The 15,751-nt window shown below is 41.1% G+C and overlaps 1 protein-coding gene across 1 annotated transcript in view; it reads right to left on the bottom strand.

Moving 5' to 3' along the window:
• The window catches only part of tanc2a (tetratricopeptide repeat, ankyrin repeat and coiled-coil containing 2a), a 49,654-nt gene that overhangs the window by 6,272 nt on the left and 27,631 nt on the right, over positions 1 to 15,751 (bottom strand). The window contains exons 12-22 of the mRNA XM_075454944.1: positions 15,306 to 15,440; positions 14,867 to 15,063; positions 13,553 to 13,661; positions 9,640 to 9,762; positions 9,427 to 9,564; positions 9,207 to 9,305; positions 8,367 to 8,558; positions 8,148 to 8,241; positions 6,810 to 6,943; positions 6,596 to 6,719; positions 747 to 922 (exon numbers count right to left, since the gene is read on the bottom strand). Coding sequence (XP_075311059.1) covers positions 747 to 922; positions 6,596 to 6,719; positions 6,810 to 6,943; positions 8,148 to 8,241; positions 8,367 to 8,558; positions 9,207 to 9,305; positions 9,427 to 9,564; positions 9,640 to 9,762; positions 13,553 to 13,661; positions 14,867 to 15,063; positions 15,306 to 15,440 — 1,521 coding nt within the window. The remainder of the gene's footprint in view (positions 1 to 746; positions 923 to 6,595; positions 6,720 to 6,809; positions 6,944 to 8,147; positions 8,242 to 8,366; positions 8,559 to 9,206; positions 9,306 to 9,426; positions 9,565 to 9,639; positions 9,763 to 13,552; positions 13,662 to 14,866; positions 15,064 to 15,305; positions 15,441 to 15,751) is intronic.

Raw genomic sequence — 15,751 nt, forward strand, 5'->3', positions numbered from 1 at the left:
AAGGCAGTGCCTTGTGGGAGCAGCAAGGGGGTTAGGGTAAGGGTTAGGTGTTCCCTTTGTCTCTGGAGTTGACAAATGGGGGAGGCAGAGATTTTCAATTTAGTGGAGAAAGCACAGAGACCAAGAGTAATGACTCTGTCTCTGCTCCCATTACAGCATTCAAAATGTAGCTTTTAAAATGAAAGCTGAAAATATATATATTTTTTAAATTAACGTTTGTAATTTTTCCCCACGTTAATAATCAATACATTTAATTAATAACCTATACATCAATTAATTATCAAAATTAGACCATGACTGACACTGATTAAAGGGAATTAAAAATTGCAATATTAATTAATTGGCCAATATTCTGTATTTACAAACAGACTGAAAGTTACATATAAAAAGGAACTATGATGAGGTAATCTTTTCGTGTTTTTCAAACATTATATTTCACAAAATATTTAGCAACCAAACATGAAGACTTCCCTGAACAATGACCCACATGCTGTACAACTGTGGTGCATAGTTCAAGTGCTGCAGAATGATAATATTGACAATCTAATATGCAATAGCTGAGCTCTAATAAAAACATTTGTGATTCACAGCCTTAGTGTTAGCTACAAATGACCTATCAAAAATCCTAGAAAAAAATGTGTACTATAATACTTTGTCCTCTGGGTCTCTTGGGGACAGGTAAAGACTGAGAGACATTTTTGTTTCAAACAGTGGCAACTACAATCACATCTGCACGTTTTACGAACCACTTCTGGGTCACCACAGAAGGCAGCCAGATCCAGAGGTGTCCGGCCGCTGCGGTCAGCGTGAGTTGTGGCTGCACCTCTCTCCACCAGCTCTCTGACCAGAGCGAGTTGGCCCTTCAAACAAGCCCAGCTCAGTGCTGTTAAGCCTTCCCTGTCAGTCTGGTCAAGAGATGCCTCTGGAAAGAGAAAGCGTGTCATCTTAGCGTACATCAGAGTCAAAGAAATTGCTGTGAGCAAACTACACTGGACAGAACAGAATCTACTTTTTCTTTAAGCTTAGGTTTTTCAGTGTTTGCACCAAGATGTTAATATCTTCTATAACAGGGTTCCTACAGGTTTCTTCAAGTCAAATTTAAGTCTTTTTAAGACCTTTGTAAGACCATTTATAAAAAAATAATACCTATTTCACAGACCTACCGGCAAAGAAAAACTTTTTTTTTTTAATTTGTTAATTTATTTCTCAAACAAATGAAAGTGTGGACTGTGTAAAGCATTGATGAAACATTGCAGCATAGTAGTAGTAAACGCTACAACACCACAGCACAGACACAGACAACAAGCCAAACAGAGGTGTGAAAAATCAAAAAAAATTTCAGCAGACCACAAAATAGTTTAACTGACACAGTTAAGTTGTTTTTTAACATTTGTTATGTTAGCTAGCTACTTATTCCATGCTGGGAATATGGGGAGTAGAGAGAACTATAAATAATGAAAATCAACTAAAAAATTTGTCGTTTTGTTGAGGCTCTCATCGAACATAAGAACGGACGGTGATTAATATACACAGCTAAACCAAACTTGGCTATGTACGCCGTTTTGTTGGGACCACAAGTAATTGTGGCAGCGATGTCGGAATCGGGGAACATGCATTTAAACAACTCTGAAATACCCTCGTTTCCATTATATGAATGGTGTTTGGCGATTGTGTTAGGAGTCCACAACAACTCTGCTTTCATGGTTGGTGTGGACCCAAAAGCTGTTCGCAGATCTACTCTAGTTGCGGTGACGGTCGTAACTTGAGGGGCTGTACTAGCAGTTGGCTGGTTAACGTTATCTGCTAGCTCAGATACATTAATAGCTAACTGGCTAGCGTTGGCCGGTTGAAACACCCCGGCGATGGAAGGAGTTTGATCCTTCGCTTCGATATTATTCATTTGCTTGGAGGACTTGGTGTGAGACTAAAGCCTTCAAGCCCATGGTACCAAGCTGAATCCTCTTTTTGCACACTGTGCAAAAAGCCTCGTATACATTATTGTCCACTGTTTTTAACCAGTGACTAAATGATTATTTCTCGCGCCACGCTTCATTACATTTACATTTCCCCATATCCCAGCAAGAAATGGGAAGCAAGGAAACGCAAACAAATGTTAAAAAACAACATAACGGCGTAAGTTAAACTTTCTTGTTTTCTGCTGAGATTTGCCTTGATTTTTCACGCTTCTGCTTGGCTTGTTGCTGTGGTCTGTGTCAGTGCTGTAGCAATGTGATCGGACCCGGGGCGGAGCGGTAGCGGCAGCGTTGCGTTCTCAATGATTGGTTCCGCCACTCTTCATTTAGGCTACGTTATTTAGGCTTTTCAAAATAATAGTAGCCTAGTTAACAAATGAAACGTTTGAGGAGAATGCGATACAGAGAAGTTACTGCACAAATTTTAAGACTCAGATATCAAAATTCAAGACTTTTTCAAGTCTTTTTAAGGTATTATTTCCAAATTCATAAATTCAATGCTTTTAAGACTTTTTAAGACCCCGCGGGAACCCTGTATAAGTACGTGATGGAGTATGTGATGCTGCCATCTGTTGGGGCAGCAGCATTTGAGCCAGTGACTCAAAGAAACTGAACAAATAAAGAAGGCTGGCTCTGTGCTGGGGACTGCTCTGGAGCCCCTGGAGCTGATTGCATAAAGAAAAATGCAGGACAAGTTGGTGAACATGAGAGAAAATACTGACCACCTCTATGTTCAGTCAGAGTCACAGTTTATTTTTACTGCAAGACTATAATTTCTTTTTTGGGATTAATAAAGTATCAGTCAGTTTAATTAAATTAAATCAACTTCAAATGAATTCAATTCAGTTCAATTCAAATAAGAAACTGATATTCAAATCATGGCTAGATCCTCAGCAAGATTTAGCACAAACAATACAAAAATGTCAGTAATGAATTAAGGGGTTACCTGTATCGCAATGCTAAACTAAGTCTTTTATAATGTACACTTTGATACTTTTTCATCACTTTAGTCTGGTACTCATGTGTCAAGTTGAAATGAGGAGGATCTTATTTTAATACTTATTTTTATATCCCCACTCTTCTTTTATATGGTGTTTGAATAGAAATAGAATAGAAATAGAAAAATACTTTATTCATGGGGGAAATTTAAATTAGTCAAGTAGCTCAAATAAAATTATAAATATTTACAATGATTGTATATTATCAACAATAATACAGTAATACCAATTCTAATAAAAAATACTACTACTACTACTAATAATAATAACATTAAATGACTAAATAAATAAATCAAATAAATAAATCAATCAATTTGAGAAGAACTCAGCATTCACTGTTAAAAAGCCTTATGGCTGAGGGAACAAAGGACCTCCTGAACCTCTCAGTCCTGCAGCGCAGAGAGATGAGCTTCTCACTGCAGCTGCTCCTCTGTCCTGCCAGGATGCTGTGGAGAGGATGTTTATTGTTCTCCAAAACAGAATACAATTTCCTCCTCATCCGTTGCTCCACCACAGCACTGAGAGGGTCCAGCCTTCTGCCTACAACAGAACTGGCCTTTTTTTACCAGTCTGTCCAGGTACCTACAGTTTTTGTCTGTAGTGCAACCCCCCCAGCAGACAGCAGCATAGAACAGTGCACTCTCAATGATAGTGTGATAAAACATGCATATCATGTCACTACAGAATTGAAGGACCTGAGCCGTCTCAGGAAGAAGAGGCACCTCCTGTACACTGCTTCCATGTTGGCAGACCACTCCAGTTTATTATCAAGCAGCACCCCCAGGTATTTGCAGGTCTGAACATTCTATATTTCCCCTCCACCAATGCAGACTGACTGATATGGAGTTTTATATCTCCTGACCACCAGCTCTTTGGTCTTGTAGGTATTCAGGAGCAAACAGTTATTTTTGGTCCAGTCAGTAAAGGCCTCCACAAGGTCTCTGTACTCCTTCTCCTGTCCACCATGCACACATGCCACAACAGCTGTATCATCAGAATACTTCTGTATGTGGCAGGACTGTGAGTTGTACCTGAAGTCCGATGTGTATAGGGTGAAAAGAAAAGGAGCCAAAACAGTACCCTGCGGAGCCCCAGTACTGTGTTCCAGAAACACATTTCCCCATCCTGACATACTGTGGTCTGGCAGTCAGATAGTCTATAATCCATGATGTCAGGGAGGGGGCCACACCCATACCTAGAAGCTTGTCTTTCAGTATGGGAGGCCGTATGGTGTTAAAGGCACTGGAGAAGTCAAAAACATGATTCTCACATATGAACCAGGCACATCCAGATAAGCATATGCCCGATGCAACATCTACAGAATGGCGTCTTCCACTCCTATGTGTTCCTGGTAGGCAAACTGGAGGGGGTCAAGAGCCTCAGCAACCTGCAATCTCATGCGACGAACAAGGAGTCTCTCCAAGGTCTTCATGATATGAGATGTCAAAGCCACCGGTCTGTGGTCATTCAGCTCCAGCGGTTGCCCTAATTTGGGCACTGGTATGAGACAAGAAGTTTTCCACACCACCAGGACTTTTTCCATCTGAATGCTCATATTGAAAAGCCTCTGAAGAGGGACTGCTAGTTGGCCAGCACAGTCCCTCAGAAGCCTTGAACAGACTCCATCTGGGCCTGCAGCCCCCCCTGACTGAAGTCTCCTGAGCTCAGCTCCAACCTCCTCTATAGTTAGATACAGAGGTTGTAGTGGAGGGATGGCGACAGGAGTGATGTTGCTATCAATCATAGAGATGGGGGTGGGGGTACAGCTGGACAGAGGAGGGCTAGTGGTGGGAGTTGCTGCAGAGGTGGAGGACCAGCTGGACTGAGGAGGCCAGGCGGTGGGAGCAGCCACAGATGTGAAGGTGCAGCTGGGCTCAGGAGACCTGGAGGTGGTAGCTGCCACAGATGTGGAGATGCAGCTGTGCTCAGGATGCCTGGAGGTAGAAGCTGCCGCAGAGGTGGATGTGCAGTTGGGTTCAGTAGGCCTGGTGGTGGAAGCTGCCGCAGAGGTGGAGGTGCAGCTGGGCTCAGGATGCCTGGTGGTGGAAGCTGCCACACAGGTGGAGGTGTAGCTTGGCTCAGGAGACCTGGCGGTGGAAGCTGCCATAGAGGTGGAGGTACAGTCAGGCGGAAGAGGAGGCTTGGCGATGCGTGTTGCCATTGAGGTGGAAGTACAGCTGGGCAGTGGAAGCAGTATATAGGAAGCAGCTAGTGGTGGGGGTGAAAGCCACACTATCAAACCTGTTGTAATATTGGTTGAAAGTATTGGCCCTGTCCACATCACCTTCCACAGACTGAGAGTTCTTCAGTCTGTATCCAGTGATGGTCCTCATGCCCCTCCACACCTCCTATAGTATAGTCTTTCCCAAAGAAAGAGACTGCAGACAGAGGGGTATCAGTACAGGAGGAGGGGCAGCGGTGCTAGTTAACACATATATTCCTATAATGTAGTGTCTCCGAGCCTGGATGTTGAACTGCTGGCTGAGATTTTCTGTTCATATTTTCTACCGAGGAGGTGCACCTGTGTCACCTGCTGAAACTGTGTGTGTGACATCATCAGCAAAGTTATTAAGCTACAAAAACAACACTGTATTCATTCATGATGATCTGAGAGGATTTCAAACACTGTCCAACAGTTTTTATTTATTTATTTATTTTTATTTGATCTATTTACTTTCTTGGTTATTTTTTTCAATACATTACACTGGAGCAATTTATTATCATTAATCTATAAATAACGTCTAATGACTTCTGCCTTGTACTTTATAAATCCCTCTTCAGTTATCATTAATGAAGCTCTAAACTTCTGCGTAATGTTTCACATGAAGTCTTTTGCTCTAAAGGAGCTTGGGTGCAAGTTCATTTTGATTAATGTGGGTTGGAGATCTTACAACTTGTACACCATGCCTAATGCACCAGAAGTCTCAGCTATCTTGCCTAGTTTTCTGATTTCCTTGAATTGTAGCGTTTAGCCCCTTTTTTTTACAGCCCTGTTCATCCAAGATCTGACTGATGATGCCAGTCTACTGTAAATCTTCACATAACCACCCCTAAAGTAAATATCATGTTTTGTTTTTCTATAAAAACAAACATAATCATGTGGAACCTATAAAAGCAGCCTAAAGTCAAGTTCCTCACGAAGCCCCTTTGAGTACCCAGTTTCCAAATCTGGAATTCCTCCCTCAAAGGAAATGATCATTCAAAATTCCCCTCTCTTATTTGCAAACACCTTCTCAATTCCCATATGCAGTTCTACACTTAAAGCTCCAGGATGTGAGTTACATAGGTTTTGTATTCAAACCTGTAAGCTAAGGCTGCAGTTAATCAAGAAAAAAAATTTCTTCAGGTGTTTGTGAGAGGAGAGATCCTCACTAATAAAAATCAGCAGCTAATGATTTACTTCCTTAAAAAATGCTGCAGTAAAAAACTACTGGGAAAGAGGGAATTCTGCCCATCAAGATTTTTTATTAACTAATTAATTAACAGAATTCATGATTCTGGTGACTCTGATAAGCAGAGAAGTTATTTAGACATGAGTTGACTGTGGATATGGACTGTTTTAAATAGGCTTGCATTGAATCTGTTTCATTTGTGAATTATGTATGTTTAGTTACTGGCGGTTACCATGATCCAGCAGCAGCTGGGCACTGGTCATGTGTCCCTCTGAGGCTGCAGTCATCAGAGCTGTTCGACCCTGCTGGTCCACCCTGTTCACGTCGACCCCGTGATTCAACAACAGCTCAACCACCTGATGGAGAGACACGTTTGGAAACGGGGACTGAGGATCCCTGCAGGACAAATTGATTTGTTTCCTGTGTGCGTGCACACTATGATTTACCTGCCAGTGGCCCCGTCTCACAGCGCTGAAGAGTGGAGTGACACCCTGCCTGTTGTTTTGCTCAGTAGCTGCCCCCTGATCCAACAGTAGCCTGCTGACGGACAGCCGACCATGTCCTGCAGCTGCCGTCAGAGCTGACACACACACAGAGGCAGATGGAAGTAAGACGAAAGCCTTTTAAAATGTGAACAACTCAAGTTTTTTATCTTTATTCTAAACCTCTTAGTCACTTTCTACCACTTGCGACTGTCATACTGCTGTAACTATTAAATTTCTCCCAACGGTGGGATTAATTAAATCTTATCTGAAATACTCTCATCAGGCACTTTATTTGAAACCTGATTACTTATATCATTGTCAATTCAGTCAATCAATATGCAGGAGTGCAGCCAAATGTAACAACATTATTTGGGTTACATTTCATCATTCAGCAGGATAATAAGTAAATATTATCTAGCTAGCCAATTATTTAGCTAGCCAAATCAACCAGCACACACCTGGCACTCTAATGTGGTGAAAGTGTTTGAAGTGTATTTTGTTATAAATGTGATGAAGTGTTCAGTTTCCTCCACTAGATGTCAGTAACGAGCAGCCACTGACAGCTCAGTCGATTGATCTGTTCACAACATGGTTATACTGTGAGTGCAGCTCAAATCACAAGGATGAGTCGGCTAAATTAAAAATCAGGCAACAGATCCTATGAGCTGACTGCGTAACATACAACGCACCCTACACATTTTCCACCGTGACCCGGGGTTAATGTGACTTAAATCACAATCGGATACACAATTCAGCTTTACAAGGACACCTCAAAGAGGCCATTATCTCTGTGTGAAGTGTAGACCTCAGGGCTGACTGGATATGAGGTGATGGGCTCAATTGCTTCTCTGAGGGATTTTTAATCTTTATCCATCTTTTCATTTTCGTTCTACACTGGTCACATCATCTCAGACAGTTTCTCTTTCTACCACAAGCAGAACTGGGAGACCCTGAGGAAATGTGCACCTGTTATAACAATCCTTTACTTTACTCTGATCGAGCCTGTTAATATTTTTGCACTCTGTAACTGTGTCTTTTGTATTTGAGTTTTGACTTCGAGGCCCTACATTTATACCATTTATTCCTTGCTAACATGCATGGAACGTATGTGACATTTGACACACGTTCACATGTTTATCATTTATAGATAAATGATCATATCAGGAAAAAGCTATAAAAAGTAATGATTTCCTGTTGTCTAGAAACATTAGGAACACATGCAAAGGCACAGAAGTAATCATTTGTACACTGCAGTAGCATTTCTGCAGTATGTGATCTGTTGTGTAGGTTTTGTAGTACCTGTCTCTCCCCAAAGACTATCATATATGTTAATCTCAGGTCTCTGCTCCCCTTCCTCATCTTCCTCTGGAAGATCCAGTAAGTAAGACACCATCTACACAATAACACATCAGTCATTGATTAGAACTAAACACAGATGCACAACATAACAATTTGTTTTTTCATAATTAAGTTACACACAAATGTATATAAATGTGCGGGTATGTGCGTGAGATTAACCTCTGCCTGGCCCATACTGGCCGCTGCAATCAGAGCCTGCTGCACTGCCTGGTTCCTGCTCGCCCCCCTCTGGCTGCAGCAGGAAGTGCAGCTCCAGTCGGTGCATTTCAACAGGAAGCGCAGCACCTCAAGGTGACCTCGCTGAGCTGCCAGAACCAGCGCTGACCGACCAGAGCTATCCACGTGACCAACCTGAGAGCACAGGGAGACAAAGACTCAGTCAATTAAGGTAGCGTAATGGTCCAGTTTTCATAACTGCAGCATCAATCAAATACAATTGTAATATATTACTTCTTGAACCAATCTGTTGGTTCAAGAGGCTTAACACAGAAATGACTCATTAGAAAGTGAAAACTGTTTATTTGTAAATTAATTATCTGGTTCTGTCAGAGGTGTCTTTCTGTTAAACGAGAGTTTTTTCTTTCTACTGTCGCCTTGTGCACGCTCAGGATGGAAGATTAGATCGAAGCATCCATTGGTTTCCTTAGTAGGGAATTTGTATGAATTGGACCAATTTGGAATGAAATGGATTGGAATTTATTGGATTGCAATTGTATTACCATGAATTGGATTGTATCTTTGAAGTGCCTTGAGATGACATTTGTTGGGATTTGGGGCTATATTAAAACTATGAGACAAAAACCTTCATGCAAAGTGCATTGGGGCTGTCTTTAGAAATGTTTTAAAAATGTTTTGAGAAGTTCACAATTTGTAACAGAACGGCGATTAATATGACCATTTCATTTTGTAGGAATATGAAAACAAAACTCTTTATATCACTGCCGGGTGACACAGTTATTACACAGTAACAACATCAAGCAGATGGTGGTAGAAACCTACCTTGGCTCTGTGCTGACTTAACATGGTGAGAATGTCCAGATGACCCGCTGCAGCAGCGAATCCCAGAGCAGTCAAGCCATCATGTGACTGAGCATTTACCTAAAAATGCAAAACGGGTGTCAAATTTGGTTGGAGTCTTTCAGTAAAAACTGTGAAGTCAGGAAATAATGATGCAAAACAAGGTAAAAAAAAAAGTTCTTTTATAAAAGAAAATTTTAACCTGAGCCCCGTGGTCAAGCAGCAGCGCTACAGCGTCAGCGTGGCCCAGATGAGCGTGGACACACAGCAGGGGTGCGTTATTGAGGACATCACAACGATAATCCACATCGGCCCCGCCTAAAATCAGCAACCTGCTCACCTGAACAGAAATAGAGCTGAGTTACTGTCCACTGATCACTCATATAAACATTGGTGTGTATGTGCAATATGCTACCTTGATGTTGGGGGTGTAGAGGTTGCGCAGTGATGACAGAACAAGGCTGAGGCTCGCTGTGCTGTAAGACAACCACAGCCCCTGAAGAACTGAGGAGGAAACCCCAAGCTTCTTACTCAGACCCTGCAGGATGAGAACAGGCACAAACACCTGCGTTACGTACAGGGTAAATTTTTTGTATCAATAAATGAAGTAGTGGATGACAAACAGCGACGTTACTATTTGGAGCGGTACATGCGTGGCACTCATTCACGCTACTTTTGTACAATACTTTCAGAGGTCTGTTGGCTCTCTAAAATCCCATTGACAAAATATCATTAACCTTCCTGTAAATGGCTCAATCTACGTACATGTTTAGAAAAAGTTCAGAATGATTCATTCATTCAACATTATGCACAGAAAATATTTTATTTTAAAACAAAGCATCCAGTAAAGAGCAAAAACACTCAGTATTATAAATATGCAAGATTACTTTTCTATAATCAACTGACCCAAAAATCAGTATTTGCACATTGTCACATATTGACAAAAGGCAGCAAATATTTCTACAATATTAACGCATCAAACCTCATGTGTGAACCTAACCAACCCATCAATGGAGGCAACTGGTACTTGTCAGTGTAAGACAGGCAGGTTGTGTCTTTGCCTGTAGGAAAATAAAAATGGAATTTCAGCCCAGTTGCTGAATGTGGTGCACATATTGAAGATATGTGGAGATTTAGAGGTGGACATAATCTAATATGACTAAAAAATATATCGAAATACCCAGATCGTCTTGTATACTTTGCTCTACACCACTTGTTATTTGTCAAAGTACCAGAACACATGTAGTGGGACATGTGCTTTTCAGCACTGTTTATTGTTATTAATTTTTTTTGCAAGTCTAATTATCATTATATATTCTATTACACATATATATATATATATATATATACATGTGTATATAAGACACATTACAAACAGAGTAAAAGCTACACTTGCATTTAGAAATATGGCACAGACTTAACTTGTGACTGTCATTTCTACCTATATTTATTAAACTCCTAAAGACAGTGCCACCAAGCAGCTTATTGCAGACATTATCCAACTATCCAACTTTATTTGTGAAGCTCTTTCAAAGAACCACAGTGGACCAAAGTGCTGTACAGAATAAATAAAGACATACAGACATAAAGACACATAAATAAAAGGTTCACAGGATATTGCAATAAATAAAAATAATTAATGAAATAAAAATAATTAACTAAAGTAAGGGCATAAGTAAATCACAAATACAATAAGAGAAACAATAAAATAAAATAAATGAAAAACAAATAAAAACGTCTCATAGTTTTAAAAGCCAAGGAAAAAATATGCGTTTTTTTGGAGGGAGAAGAAAGAGAGAGAAGAGGCCTCAGGACACTCAGGAGCAGCCGGTCAGCTGACCTGAGAGAGTGGGTGTTTGCAAGGCTATTGAGGGATTTAAAAACAATTTAAATAATTTCAAAATGGATCCTGGGGTGTATGGGCAGCAGAGTGAGGCTAAAATGCTCATATTTACTGTCAGGATCTGGAATTTAAGTTGTGTCTTGTACTTGGTTTGGTGTCTTTATTCAGTACTTTGTGTTTTCGGTATTTAGATTTAGTCTTTGTTTCATTATAGTTCTGTTATTCAGTATTCAGTTATGTTTTATTTTCTCCTTGTGTATTCCCTTAGTGTGCTCTCTCTCGCCCCTGTGTTCTGCTATCTCTCTCTCTCTCCTCAGTCTCTCTCCTGCTCTCATTCACTCACCTGCAACCCGTTTCCAATCAACCACCAGTCCTACTCCAGTAATCACCTCCCCAGTATATATGTCTGTCTAGTTCAACCACTCCTTGCCGGATCCTCTTCATTACCTTCCCTACCTTGGTCTTCGATACTTTTGTCTTGAGTCTTGTTATGTCCCCTGGTCTAGTCTTGTTTCCCCGGTCCCTGGTTTTTCCTAGTCTGTCCTTTTGCTATGTTTTGTTGTTTTCTAGTTTTATGTCCAGTTTAGTTTTTTGACATTCCAGCTTTGCTGCGCCTTTTGTTTATATCATTTTGTCAATAAACCCGTTTACTTTATTTTTGCCTCCCGTCTGCACCTGGGTCCTCCCTTAAAAACAACCTGACATTTACACGTGCCAGTTAAAAGATGTGCAGCAGCATTTTCAACCATCTGAAGACAGGCGATGAAGGAAGCAGTAACCCCCAAATAGAGTGCGTTACAGTAGTCCAGCCGAGTAGTAACAAAGGCGTGGAGTACTGTCTCAAAAAGCTGCCTTGGAAGGATTGACTTTATTTTGGACAGCTGCCTCAATTGGAAAAAGCTCGATTTAACAACTGACCTGATCTGTTTGTCGAGCTTAAGATCAGAGTCCACTTTGATCCATTACGGTGGATGCATGACCTGACAGTCAGCACTGTTACATGTACAGCTAAGTCAAGCTACAACTTGGCCATTTAAGTGGAACACTATCCTCATCCCGGTATAAATACATAGGAGGGGAATCGTGTTCTTGACTGAAGTACGGCATGCTGCAGTGGACTGTGTCAGAAAACAGTTAAGACTTCCTTGAGCTTTGAACTTTCTCTGTGGGAACTCATTGTATGTGCAGGTGGAACTGAATTCAGTGCAGAGAAGCCTTTAAGTTATTTGAATGGTGATTTTGTCAGATGATGCAGCAGTTATAAAACCAGGCTGTTATTAGAGCAGAGGGACAGTCTGTATATGCCTTAAGTGATCGTGAGTTGACACGTAGTCTTAATGGGCTGTTTTTCAGTCACGGTTTCAGACGTGTTCAACCATCTGAGACCAGAAACTGTGCATCAATATACACGTAAGTTCAACTGTTTGTGCCTAAATATGTAATAAGATGAAACTATAGAATATGTACAGAAGGTTTTATTTATTTTTTTAAAGTCCAGTTTTGATTAGACTAACATAATAATCAGCGTCTTTCTAGTGTCATGGAATCTTGTTTTCATTGTGAATAAATGAACAGACCTTAAATATCAACATGGCAGCTTTAACTGTTCTGTTCATGGACATATTTTTGCTCTCCTCCCTGGCAAAAATTTTAGTAATGGCTGGTACTTTGAGTGCACAGGCCTCCAACCATCAAATGATCTGGCAAAAAAAAACAAAAAAAACCCCAAAACACTTGAATCCAGGTTAGGCCAGTAAGTACCCCTCTTCAATGGCCTATGTAACTGTGTTGCTGTCTCCCACCTGCTGAGAGTGATTGATCAAATGGATAATAATGTAGCCACAGCAGTTGAGAAATAGCTGCAAAAATGACCTCTGAAAAAAAAAAAAAGACACACAGAAACAGTGTCTCATCAAGTTTTCTGAAAAACCATCAATCACCTTTTTAAAATTTAGATTTCCAATCAGATCACTAAATGCTAATAGCTAATTCTTCACCCCAGACAAGTCGGGAGATTTCCTGCTTTGGACAATAAAAACTGTCCATCCATTAATCTTGTGTTCGGTGCAATTTATGGCAGAAATACCTCTCCATGTTCGTCTCCTAATGAGCTCACAGCCATCCTGGTTTGTTTCTTCCTTCAGGTGTTTGCACATGTCTATTTTTGACATGAGTCCATATATGGAGACATTTGTGTGAGTGTGTATATGTATGTGTGTGTGTGCGTGCGTGTGTGTCTGGTTTAGTTTTTTGTTTGTGTGGTACAAAAAACAGGAGTCCACTATATGAACAGGTTCTGACATTTTCATTGGGTACAAATTGGTGAACCTTACAAGTTTAGGGTCTTTGAGGCTTAGAATTAGGTTATAGGATGAGCTTTAGGGATTCATTCATGTTTGTTAGGATTAGACCAAGGATGCATTACATCAATGAAAACCTGTCAAGAAAAAATAAATAAATCATGTGTTTGAGTGTTAGGGCATACTTTATAGATGTGAGCTTTCAGGATGTGATGTCCCAGCTCCAGTGTCTGCTGTCGGCTCAGCTTCCCCCCTTGCCTGCAGAGCCAGAAGGCCAGTAGAGTGTGGCCACTCCTGCAGGTAAACAGATACACATGATATCATTAATTTCTCCCTCTGCTCCTCTTTTCTTGCGGCTTTTCCTTAGTGCTGGCATACCTGGGGTTTGGGCTGGGCGATATGGGAAAAAGTCACATCACGATATGTTTTTTTTATATCAGTCGATATCGATATATATCACGATATAAAACAAATAACAGTTTTGTAAATTTTAAATATTCCCTGTTACTCTTAATTGAGATTTGATAATATCAGAAGGTTAATTCTTAATTAAATATTTATTTTCTGTCAAAGTTTAACATGATATGTGACACTATACAACTGTTTCAGATAAATACAGAACAGGTATTTTAAATTAAAATCCTATATCTGACCGGTCAACTGTTTGCTCTCTAGCAGCAGTTGTCTCTCTTACTGTTCGGGAGCTCTCTCCCGACGTCTCAGCTGATGTGTAGACATCCCTCACAAACATAGTAAACTAAAGGCCTCAGTATGCTTCTCCGTAGTCACGGAGAGGCTCTCCGTCCTTTCGAAGTTCTCCGTCGGGCTGTCAGGTTCGCAAGGCAGTTCACCTCCCGATCAGTAGGCGTCGCTACGTTAAACGACCCAATCTCGCGACGTCTATCGTGAAAGTCGTTGATTGATTACCTTCCGGCTCTGTTCCACTCCTCACAGTGAACGATGGCGAGCGAGAGAGAAAGACTGTTGTTGGAGTTGGAGCTTATTGATTTTGAAATGCAAATAATTTTGACCAAATGTTGACCAGCACACAGTAAACTCTTTCAAAAATGGCGGTGTTGTTGCTCTGAGAGGAAGGTGCTAAACCGGAAAAGTGATTCCGTTATGTGATTACAATTATGTTGTTAGCTGACCAATCACAACCCTTGCGGTCTCCGTCCCCTCGACGGATAGATAAGAATTTTGGCCGACGCACGCAAGCGACGGAGAGCCTCTCCGGGAGGGTCTCCGTCAACGGAGAGGGCTCTCCGAGGCATACCGAGGCCTTTACTTGTATAAGAAACACACAGGAAACATGTTGCTCTGAACTCGGTGCGCTACACTCGCTCGCTTGCTTCAGTGAGGAGGTGCTGCTCTCTTTATTAAACATTGACCAGGAACACACACAACCTACATCGAATGTAGGTCACGAGCAGATTATCGAGATCGATCAAAATTTGATTGCGATCCCGATTCGAGATCAAATTATCGCCCAGCCCTACCTGGGGTCACAGAGGAACCTGTCATCCTGCTCCTCCTCTCTCCACACCAGCCACTCCCTGAAAGAGGCGTGGTTTAGCATCCTGCTGCCGTCACTTCGCCGTATCAGGAAGGACGAGAGATGCTCGAGACGCTGTGCAAACTCTGCCCACTGCATTGTTCCACCACTGAGAGAACCAGCGTTCACCACCTCAAACAACTGAAGAATGAGAAAAGAAGAGGAGCAATGAAGACTTTTTTTAAAAACAGCGATGGGGCTAACATTAGCATGCTGAAAGTTGTTCACCACTGGAATTCCTTTGATAGCATGCTAGCACTTAGAAACAGGCATCATGCTAAAAAAAGCCAAGGCTAAACCAAGTTGTTAGATTTATTGGTTTGCAGTGAGAAACAAATACAAATTTGGACCTTGTGAAACACACAAATAGAGCTGGTGCAAACCTGCTGATCGGTCAGTGGATGCAGTGAGGCCACAGTGACATTAAGCAGAGGCACAACTCTCTGAAAAGATGACTGAGTGGGGAACCGCATGTTGAGCTGCAGCAAGTACACCTCTGCTAGACTCACGGGAACCACCTACAAACACAAACAAACAAATTCAGAACATTTAGCGCTCCCCAGATCCTCCTTCATACTTTTACTTCACCCCAATATTCCCTCTATAGACAGGTTTGTTGTGTTTAAAACAAAAACTGGCAGTAGCAAAACAAGATTTGGCAGTCTGGATTTTAATTAACTTCTTTACCAAATGTACATTTTCATTGTTTGTAAATACTTGTTGACTCAGTAATTAAGTAACTCAATCATAAAATATTATCTAGTAGTTCAGAGTTTTAAAACAGACTTGTGGAAAATATAAGCTGACAATATTTCTGAAAAAAGATCCT

Source organism: Odontesthes bonariensis, chromosome 21 (assembly GCF_027942865.1).
Source record: "Odontesthes bonariensis isolate fOdoBon6 chromosome 21, fOdoBon6.hap1, whole genome shotgun sequence".
Lineage (NCBI taxonomy): Eukaryota > Metazoa > Chordata > Actinopteri > Atheriniformes > Atherinopsidae > Odontesthes > Odontesthes bonariensis.